The sequence below is a fragment of the Lactuca virosa genome, chromosome 5 (genome assembly GCF_052849685.1).
Source record: "Lactuca virosa cultivar CGN04683 chromosome 5, Lactuca_virosa_CGN04683_v6, whole genome shotgun sequence".
In the NCBI taxonomy this organism is placed as follows: domain Eukaryota; kingdom Viridiplantae; phylum Streptophyta; class Magnoliopsida; order Asterales; family Asteraceae; genus Lactuca; species Lactuca virosa.
In genome coordinates, this window is record NC_136430.1 from 71,609,327 (window position 1) to 71,619,952 (window position 10,626).

A 10,626-nucleotide genomic window follows, 5' to 3' on the forward strand; every position below is an offset into this window, starting at 1 on the left:
TGAAACGATTGTTATGATCGGCTTGGGGGTTGCAGCTGGAAGTGAAATGGGTGATTGATGGAAGGGAATGTCGCTATCTGTGGCAAGGATTATGCCGTTTCAGTTTTTCGAGTTCGGAGAAGGAGTGAGCAGACTTATGATTTTCAAAAATTGGATGTAAACCCACCATGGGGTATGTTGGTCGTGGACTTTGGCAACAATATATCAGCGTGGGTGTGCGCAAGAGAATTGATGTGGTATAGATGCTTTGTGATGTGATCAGGGATCCGTGTTCTTTGGATATAGGAAGGTCAGGTACCGGATTGACGGTTTGGATTTGCAGGAGAAGAAGGTATGTTTTAGATAGTAAATTGGTGTTTGACTTATGCAGTTGCATGATTTTCTTAACATTAAGTAGGTATGATTGGAAATTTCAAAGGTCTTTAGCTGAAATTCATAATTCTCTTTAGGTTTGATTGGTCCTTATCTAGAAAACAATCATGCGTGTGTTATACCTTCGAGGGTCAGGTATGGTTATACCCGGTTAAGCCGGTTTGAGATATGATTGGGTTGAAAAACTAATGGGTGGTAGTTCGGACCCTAAGTGGGGGAGAACTGGGTATTCCACCTGGAGGGTTAGCGATCTGTTCGAGTTCGTGATGTTGGAAGAATGGCTCATAGGGATTTGCAGTGCGAGTATGTGGAATCTCGGTTCAGGATGGTCAAGGAAGGGGTATTTAGTAAGTGGTGATCGGATGTATGTGTTCAGGAGATACATGATTTTTCTCTCAGCAGAAAGTAGTTGGTCAAGGAGCTCGTTGCAACTAATGGTTCCTTTGGGGGGGGGTCCAATGACTAGATGAGGAGCCGCTAGGATCACTCAGGTTTAGTATCGGTTGCTGAGGGAATTGTCAGCTCGTTGTATGGATTTCTATTTATAGTCTAGCTTGGGCAGAGGTCGACCATCAAATCAGTTTCACAGTTTGGGTATGCTCAGCTCCGTGCAGGTTTTGGTTCATTAGATCTATGTCAATGCGTCCTCGATCATTGGCCATTTCGTTCATCATGCAACGGAGGTTCTCCAAAAGTTCGAGTTGTGACAATCGAAGTTCAATGGATGTGTCAACCTATCATCAAGTTCAATATGTTTTATGTTCCTCTGGTCTCCGGGTATGTTTACCCTCAATGGTCGCATGGAATTTTGGTTCCTAGCAGGCTCAGGTTTTGGTAGCATCCAGGATCACATTGGAAATCTTCTCGATCTAGTTATGTATTGGTGGAATCTGTTCAGTTTCAATCAAGTATGGGATCTTGTTTCGATCGATCGTGAGGATGTTTTCTGTTAATGATTGAGGTTGTCATTTCATTTGAACTCTGGTATTTTCCCCCCCTTTTTTTTGGATGAGGCTATCGGTTCCCTAAGGGTGTGTATTAGGGTAAGTTTATTAGATATTATCAAGAGGGGTATATATGGGTTGGTCAAGATATTAATGGAGTGCTTGGTTCGAATTATATGATTGGTTCTTTTTGGGTTATAGCCTTTGAATTGGATCAAGAGTACGACCGTTTATCCTATTCTAGGGTCGTGTGCGACCATGATTTCGTAGGGTTTTGCATTGGTAGCAGTTGTTCTGTGAAAGGAATTGTGTGTGGTAAAAGAGTATGGCTTTGTTACGCTCGGTTAGCGTTGTTTGGGTTCCTGCAAGGAGGTGGAATGAGGTTGAGTATCTTTAGGCCCCTGTGGTGCCGGTCGTGATTTTTCCAGACATAGGTTGTGGGCACAGTGATCATGATTGTTGATTTCTTCTACTTGTAGTACTTTCGGTGTTGACGCATTGATGGAAGTCGGGAGACTCACAAATCAACTGGTTTGAATAGAGTGAACAGTTAAGGGTGGTTGGGAGTATCAGTCATGCAACATAAAGTCTTTGCGGAGTGTTTGCATTATAAGTCCTGTTTGTTCGCAAGATGTTATTAGGGGTTTGGTTATCAAGGGTGGGCATCAGTTATGAAGTTTCGAATCATGAAGTTCTTTGTGGATGTCTCGAGTGATTTGTTAGGTGGGGGTACACCTGAGTTGATAAGGGTTGGAGAAAAATGTGAAAATTCTTGGATTTCTCATCTTTGCTCGTAGGAGCAGTGGTTGGAAATGGCGTGACAGGGAGTCAAGGTTTTATTAAAGGTTTATGATACATCTTATGGATTTGGAATTGATGTGTTTGAGTTCTTTTCCGCGTGTTTGGTAGTGATCATACTCAAAGGCAAGGGGTGGATTCAATGAATGGATGGATGTCAGTCCTGGATTATGGGTTCTGAAATTTAGATCTGATGGGTTTGCGGTCTAGGGAAGCATATTGATAGAATTGATTCGGTGTTTGCAAGCCTGAGAGTCCCCGATTTGTGTGGTTCTCTCTGGAAGTTGGGTCATGCAGTTAGGGAGAGAAAAAAAATTGTTACGTCTGAGCATTTTTAAGTTATTAGGTTGCTTGTTAGAAGTCGAGGATTTCCGAGTGGTCTCTCGAGTTTTATTTAGAAGATGCATTGATTTCGAAATGGTTAAAGGGAGTTTATAGAATATGTTGGTGTTGTTAGAAATCATAACCGAGACGGATTTTTAGGACGAAATCTAATTTAAGTGAGGGAGAATTGTCACATCCTGTTTCCTGCCATTTCTGGGTTGTGGACAGGAAATCAATTGTGTAGGGATTTGGGCCTTAAGGAGGCAAAGTTTAGTCCTTGTGGAAGGAGGCATTGTTAGTTAAGAGATTTTACCCTTCAATTGTGTTTGGGCCGAAGGGTATAAAGGGAAAAATCATAGGCATGTTCTTGCGTGAAATATGGATTTTTGTTCGAGACGTTTTTAGTCCAAGATATTTAGATAATATTGTAGAGCTCTTCAATACATTTCCGTGGATATAAAGAACGTCGAAAAGGGAGGTGGAATGAAGAAGTTATGGCCGTTTGAAGTTTAGACGATTTTTAGGTCAGTCGCGTACAACTGAGTACGGTGGGCGTACTCAACTGGGTTGATTCGGTTGAATTTTTGGAATATTGACTTTTACCTGAGTCTGATCAAGTTTGACCAAGGGGTATTTTGGATTATGTTTGAAAAATGGTCATTTGGATGGATAGGTGACATTTAGAGTTGAGATTCGGAGTCGGGACCTCATCAGTTATTGATCAAATCAAGAGGTGAGTTTTCCTCACCGTACTTGCAGGTCGAAGGCACCAAGGCCGGCCTAATGGATTAGATATCCTGTTATGTGGTAGTATGTTATCGTGTTGTAGTGATCTGTTAGATAGGTATCCTGTTATATAGGATGATGTTATGTTGTAGTGATCTGTAGATCTATCTGATAGTTTATTGGCCGGTCATACGTTTATCTGTTATATGTGTATATATTTTGGTTGGTGGTTGAGGCTTTACTGCTATGTGTGTGAGCCAACAGACCGGGGGAATTCCAACCTGATGGTTGATAGGGCCAGAGGGTATTCCATCCCGAGGATGATTGAACCCGTTGTATAGTGGCATTCCAACCGAGGGGTATTCCATCCCGAGGATGATTGGAACCGGAGGTTGATTGGGCATGGGGTATTCCGACCCGATGGTTGACTGGACCCATAGTATATTGGCATTCCAACCCGATGGTTGATTGGGTTGGGGTATTCCAACCCGATGGTTGATTGGACCTATAGTTTATTGGCATTCCAACCTGGGGTATTCCATCCCGAGGATGACTGGACCTGGAAGTTGATTGGGCCTGCGGTATTCCAACCTGATGGTTGATTGGAACCGACATGTTGTTGTATATGTTAACTGTTATGTTTATGTGCTGGTATTTTGGGGGAACTCACTAAGCTTCGTGCTTAGAGTTTTGGTTTATGGTTTCAGGTACTTCAGATGACCGTGACAAGGCGAAGGCGTGACCTTACACATCCTGATTTTATGTCGTTGATCTTGGGAGACACTGATTTTTAAATAATGTTTTGGAAACAATGCTTGTGTAAACACTTTTATTAGTAAATGGGTTGTTTTGAAAAGTTTTAATTGGTTTAAATTTTTGGGATGCTACAATAATATTGTTAAGAACAACTTTTTTTAGAATGTCATTGGCTTGCCAAACTCATCGCTAGTTTGTGATTGCCTCGTTGAATACCGCCCCTGGCTTGCACCAAGGGGCTCGCCAACAATGGCTCACCACCGGTGTAGCGAGAGGAGAAAGGAGAAAGAAAGTGGGGTCAAAGGGAATCTTTTGAATGCTTTTACCAAATTTAATATCTTTTACCAAAAAAAGTTTAATGTATACTTTTATAAAAATATTATTATTATTATTATTTTTTTGCAAAAACAATCATATTTTTACTTCTTATTAATCATATCTGCACGTACTGCACGAAAAAATATAATTTATTTAAGTTTAAAAAAAATCAAAAATACATCTAATATGTTAGGTTGCTATTACTTCCTATGAAATGCTAAGAAAAATAGAAGTAATATGGCAGCACAAAAAAGGATATGAGAGGATATGCCACTTCTTTCAACCTTATAAACGGTGAATATCTTTTTATCTTAAAGTTAAACTTTAAAAGGTAACTTCTTGGATCGAGAATACATAGAGGTGCATGCATGGTCCATTGAGCAATAACACCAGTGGGATACCTTTAAGATCCTCTTACTTTTTGGTCCCTCGTCTGCACATACAGTTGATGTTTGCAGGGTCTATCTAAGATCCCTCTTTAGTACCACACCTTTTCCTTGAGGGTGACCATCCTGCAAATTAATTAACCTCATCCTGTTCATTGCCATTCTTAATATAAGACGTCGTTGCTATTGTTAAAAATAAAAGATAGTGTGATTATAACTTGCTTAGATCCATGTCAGGTGAAACTTTGTAAATTTTATGTGTAATTAATAGATCTGATGCACCATTTTGTGTCCAGTTTAACAGCTAGTTAATTAACATTTGGATTCATACAGCATGGATGAATGATTTAGAATTATACTGTTTTAATTTAGTATTTTTATCCCAAATTAGATTACGTGCATTCTAAACTAGGGTTTGTTGCAGAATGTCAGTGTTTATCTTAGTATTCCAAATTAGCTAGGATAAATTGTTATTAGAATTCTAGGGTTTTGTAACCCAAGCATTCAAAATAATTTGGCTTCGTTTTCAAGGGTTTGTAACTTGGCGACATTAAGGTGGATGTATCGATCATGAAGATCTATCGTTTATGTGAAGTAGCTTTCTGCAACAAGAGCTAAGTGGTCCCGACCCGAGACACCCCATCCATCCATATTAACTCACACGTAGTAACGAAATAAAGAACGGAATGACCTATATAACCAATTTCATCAATCAAAGATTGTTCAGTTTGTGGTGAACACTTATCTACATCGCTTGTCGGTGACATTGACACCACTGATGCAAACTTTTCCAATCTTTAGTCGACTTAATTTCTTACTTTGGCGTGCAACACCAACAGAATAAAAACCAACGTTGATAACATTCTTGAATTGTGTGGTTTACAGCAGAAAGATTCAAAGTGAGACTCTTCTTTAGCTCATACAGCAAAGATCAATGAGGTTGTTCTTGTTCAACTGTTGATTTCCTAAGTAAATATAACGATCGAGTCGACAGCTGCCCAGCGAATGTGAGTTCATTTTCTTAATTATGATCTGCGTGTATAGTTTTCAATGAAACTGTCACAAATTGATCGTAAGTTATCTGTTTGTTCTCGTTCATTTTGTTGAAATACTGTGTGATATTTTCCCGAGTCGTTAATTAGATTGGTTTTCAAAAATTAGGGTTTCAATCTTGATAAATCTAACTTACAATTAATACCCATGTTTTGGAATGTTTTCCAGATTAAGGATTCAATCTGCCAATGGTGCAAAAAGTAAGATGATCAACAATACGTATGATCAAGAAGGTTATGCCAAACGACAAAAGCTATCAAACCCTAATATGATCTCGAGACAATACGCAGGCTTCCAGAATCCAAGAATTGTGAGGGTATCACAGGCTTTCGGAGGAAAAGACAGGCATAGCAAGGTTTGGACAGTTAAAGGAGTGAGAGACCGAAGAATTAGGCTTTCCATACCTACAGCTATTCAATTATATCACCTTCAAGATCAGCTCGGGTTAACTCAACCGAGCAAGGTGATAGATTGGTTGCTTGATGTCACTAAAGATGATATTGATAAGCTTCCACCTCTGCAAATGGCACCAGAAGATTTCAAGCGATTCCATCTTCCACCCACTATTGTTCCTCACAATTTCAATTCTACACAACTTTCTATTTCCCCATTCTACAACAGTACTCCCAATAATGATCACCAGAGAATGGAAGGGAAGGAAGCTATACTTTCTTTTTCTCCATTCTTCAATACTCCCAGCTATGCTCATCAAAGAACGGAAGGGAAGGATGTTATCATAGAAAACAAGTGGAATTCTTATAATTATCAGGACTCTGATCAGCAGTTTTCGAACCTATCTTTATCAAGATCTGATAAAAAACTAGATACTTACACATCGCTATTCCCTTCTTCATCCGCTCCCCCATTCGAGCCACAGATTTTCTCGTGTTTTTCTAGCCCCGCAAGTCCTTCATTCTTTCCTCCTTACGTAATGCCATTTGAATTGTTGAGCTCCAGTTCTCCATGCGTACCACCGAATTCTCTTGTGCCGGTACCCCTCAACCTCATCGACACTCAAGTGAAAGTACCGTTCGGGTTGAATATGAATTCTAAGATTAGTTCACAAAGCAATAATAACAATGGTTGATTGCTTAGCATTTTGAAGAAGAGATAAATATGTAAGTACGTAATAATTAATGTTTCTCGTAATGAAGTTTATAAATGGTGTGTAACTGGGTCGATTAATATTAAAGAATCAATATTTCCGACAAGCATATATTGTACTCGCTTTAGTGTGAAGAGAAATACCACATACTACGATAATGGACGATTATAAACATAAAAATATCAAGAAAAATAAGTTGGTACGTATGTATATTTTTATCGTTTATAACAAATGATATATACATTCTTGCAAACTTATAGTGTTTTTGTTTTTGAGATTTCAAAATATGACTGATGTTTCGTTTGTAATGAAAAGGTACGTACGTAGCTTCACCTAATCATGTACAAAGTTTGTCTAACTATTTTTTATGGAAATTTTTAGTAAATTCTTATTATTTTAGAAAAATTAAAAATTGATCCCAAAAAAATTGAATAGAAAAACCTAAAAAGGGGGCAAATTTCTTCACTTCAATTTTTTTCAACATTTTCGGCACGTCATGTAACTAAATCGTTAATTTTTTCAAATTAATAATTTTTTTTTATAGATTTCTTCAAAATTTGTATATAATGTATAAACGTATTTTTAAGTATTTTTTATGTATTTTGATATTTTTTTTACGTATTTATATATTTTTTTTAAAGGATTTCATGTATTTTCAAGTATTTTTATATAATTTTTACTTATTTATTATTAGCATACCATGTACGCATGTCTATTTTCTGTATGTATGTCCCGGATATATGTATAGCAAGGCCATTCCATGGGAAAATACCACACTTACATGGTATCAGAGACTTCCGCCAAAATCCTTTCCTCTCTCTCGCTAAAACCCTATGCCGCTGTCAAACTCTTTGCAATCGGCCTCTACTCCCTCCATTAATTCTTTTATACCCTCTTTCCTTCTCAGATAGATTCTACTCCTCATTAACATGTCTGAATCATCCAAGAACCAAAAACCATTTGGTGTCACCAACATCAAAGTTTATGTTCCTCTGATCTCGGATCTCAATCAGCTAAACTATGATGCCTGGAAAGAACTTTTTCAAACGCACTGCAGCAGTTTCGGGGTCAAGGGTCATCTCATATGAGACTCCAAACTTGTAGATAACAAGGATGAAGTGTGGGTTAATCTTGATGACCTAGTCAAGATGCGGATTTACGGAACAGTCACTCAAAGCTTGTTCAACATTATCCTCAAACCGGGTGCAACCGCTCACACTGTTTGGACAAATCTCGAAACTTTATTGCGTGATAATCAACAAACTCGTGCCATTGAATTAGATCAGGAACTCCAAACTCTTACTCTTGGAGATCTCACAATCTCTTAATATTATGAACGCATGAAGGTAATGTAACACCCTGATTTCCTGGTATGATGGGGGAACTCACTATGCTTTGTGCTTACAGTTTCAGTTTTGGTTTCAGGTACCTCCTCGTCCAAGGGGAAGGAGTCGGCGGCGTAGCAGCGCATCACACATACACAGATGATTTCCGCTTAGTGTTTTCTGGGATTGTACTCTGATATTTCGTTACTTCAGATGATTTGGTTTGAGACATGAAATTATGGTTTTATGTATTCATTGATATTGGCAATATTTTGATAAACTGATTTATAAACCACTTAATTAAAAACGAAATTTTTGGCCTCAAATTTTGGGATGTTACAAGTTGGTATCAGAGCCCTGGTTTGAGGGATTCGGACACACCCTCGGGGGTGTCTGGACTCAAACCGAGGGATTAAAAGATTTTCCACAAAGAAAACGGTTTTCTAAAATTTAAGTTAAGGAATTTGAGAAAGAACAAGGTGTGTGATGCGTGCGACCGGCCTTTTCCCCAAGATACCCATACTTGTTATGTTATGTGTATGATATATGATTCTGAGAACTGCATGCTAGAGTAGGGCTAAGGATCTAGGAGGATGCCTGGAATGCCTGTTGTATGAGCTGTATGCTAGGACTGTTTAGCCAACGGTAGGATAGCCTGATTAGGTTATGCCTGATGTGGTTACTCAATACATGAATGCTGCTTGCTTTGTGCTAAAGGGGTCCTGGCTAACTTTAACTAACTAGTGAGCGGATATGTAACAGTATTTGCAAGCTAGTTAGGGAAGGGAAGTAGGGACTCCTAGTGCAGCTGATGGCGGAGAGTAGGTCGGAGAGTGCCCTAGGAAAGCCTAGGATGAGATTAGTTGGAAAGGGATATTGGTTAAGGGACTTGGTGAAGTTGAGGTAATCCTTGAGGAAAGTACGGATAGATGTGGAAGGTAGTATGGGCCCGTACTAATGGAAGCAGAGGATCCGTACTCGAGTCAGGGAGGACCGAGATGGAACCAGGAAACTAGGAGAGTGTGTTAGACCGCTCGAGAGTATGTATGATCCTAACGTTATATTTTTGTTTTCAGTATGGTGGTCACACGACATGGAGCAGGAGGTTCAGGATCAGGATCAGGATCTGGCTCGGGTGCGGGATCCGAGCATGTAGACGATGGACTACGCGAGTTCATCGTGTTTGAGATCACGAGAGGTATCCTTGAGTCGACCCCGATCATATTCGGGTCGATCAAGGAAGGGATTATCGGGCTGATGGAGGATTTCCTCCGATCCTTCAGGAGTGATTTGGCATCTAGCCAGGCGGGTACGCGCACACTGTCCTTCAAGGACTTCAAAGGGAGTGGTGCGCCGGACTTTCATGGGGTGAAGGACCCCATTGCTGCGAGGAGATGGATCGCAGACATTGAGTCTGCGCAGTTGACGAGCTTCTCCCCGGAAGGGTCGAAGGTCCGCTTTGCTGCGGGATGTTTGAGGGATAGAGCTAGAGATTGGTGGGAGTCGGCTGGTGACTCGTTGGGAGCCCCAGCCGTCGAGGCTATGACTTGGTCAGATTTCGTGACCAGATTCAGGGCTGAGTTTGCGCCGGCTGTGGAGCTTCAGCAGCTGGCCAGGGAGTTTTTTGGATATGAGGCAGACGACTGAGACAGTGGCGGAGATCACCGCTAAGTTCAGGGAGAGGGCCTTGTTGGTGCCTCAATATGCGGGGGATGAGGAGATGCGGAAGACCCGCTACCATGATATGTTGAGGGCTGATATTCGGGAGCATGTCAGCTATTCAGCCTGCCCGACCCTGGAGTCCATGATTGCCAGGGCGTGGGAGAGGGAGCTCGATTTGGAGCATGTCAGGAAGAGGAAAGAAGAGTCTGAGCAGGTTACAGGGGTTTCGGGGAAGAAACCCAGGGGATCCGACGTTAGGTCGAAGGGCCAGCCGGGCCAGAGCCGCTGCGGGAAATGCGGCATGCCGCATGAGGGAGCTTGTAGAGCGGAATCATGCGGCTGCTACAAGTGCGGCAAGACGGGGCACTTTGGCAGAGATTGTACTGCCCCCGCCCCCACAGTGCAGATGTCAGACCTGATATGTTTCCATTGCAATCAGAGGGGCCATAAGAAGTCCAACTGCCCTAGATTGACAGCAGCGACAGCAGCAGTGCCAGTGGCGGCGCCGACTCTAGCGACAATGCGGGTTACGGATAGCCGAAAGGCCAAGGCAGAGGCTCCAGTGGTGCGGATCCGAGCATTTCATTTGACAGCCGAGGAGGCACACGCTGCACCCGATATGGTGACGGGTATGATTTCTTCTCTTTATTCTTTTATGTTACGCCGCTGCGATTTTGATATGTTATATGTATGGTCTGTTTAGGATCGTTCCATGTGAACGGTATCCTGGTCCAGGTGTTGTTTGATTTGGGTGCTACCCGATCGTTTGTTTCTCTTGCGCTTAGCAAGAAGTTTCCTGAGTCTTCGGGCATGTTGGATTGCCCTCTAGAGGTCAAGATTGCGGACGACCGGTCAGT

The 10,626-nt window shown here is 41.2% G+C and overlaps 1 protein-coding gene across 1 annotated transcript; it reads left to right on the forward strand.

Moving 5' to 3' along the window:
- The first annotated feature begins 5,470 nt into the window (after positions 1-5,470).
- Positions 5,471-6,939, forward strand: LOC145117152 (uncharacterized). Its single transcript, XM_079053461.1, has 2 exons — positions 5,471-5,631; positions 5,846-6,939. The coding sequence occupies exon 2, from the start codon at positions 5,883-5,885 to the stop codon at positions 6,762-6,764; it is 882 nt and encodes a 293-aa protein (XP_078909587.1). The 5' UTR covers positions 5,471-5,631; positions 5,846-5,882; the 3' UTR covers positions 6,765-6,939.
- The last annotated feature ends 3,687 nt before the right edge of the window (positions 6,940-10,626 follow it).

Bases quoted from the DNA above. Each gene is read 5' to 3' on its own strand.
- LOC145117152 (XM_079053461.1), top strand. From the start codon at position 5,883: ATGATCAACAATACGTATGATCAAGAAGGTTATGCCAAACGACAAAAG.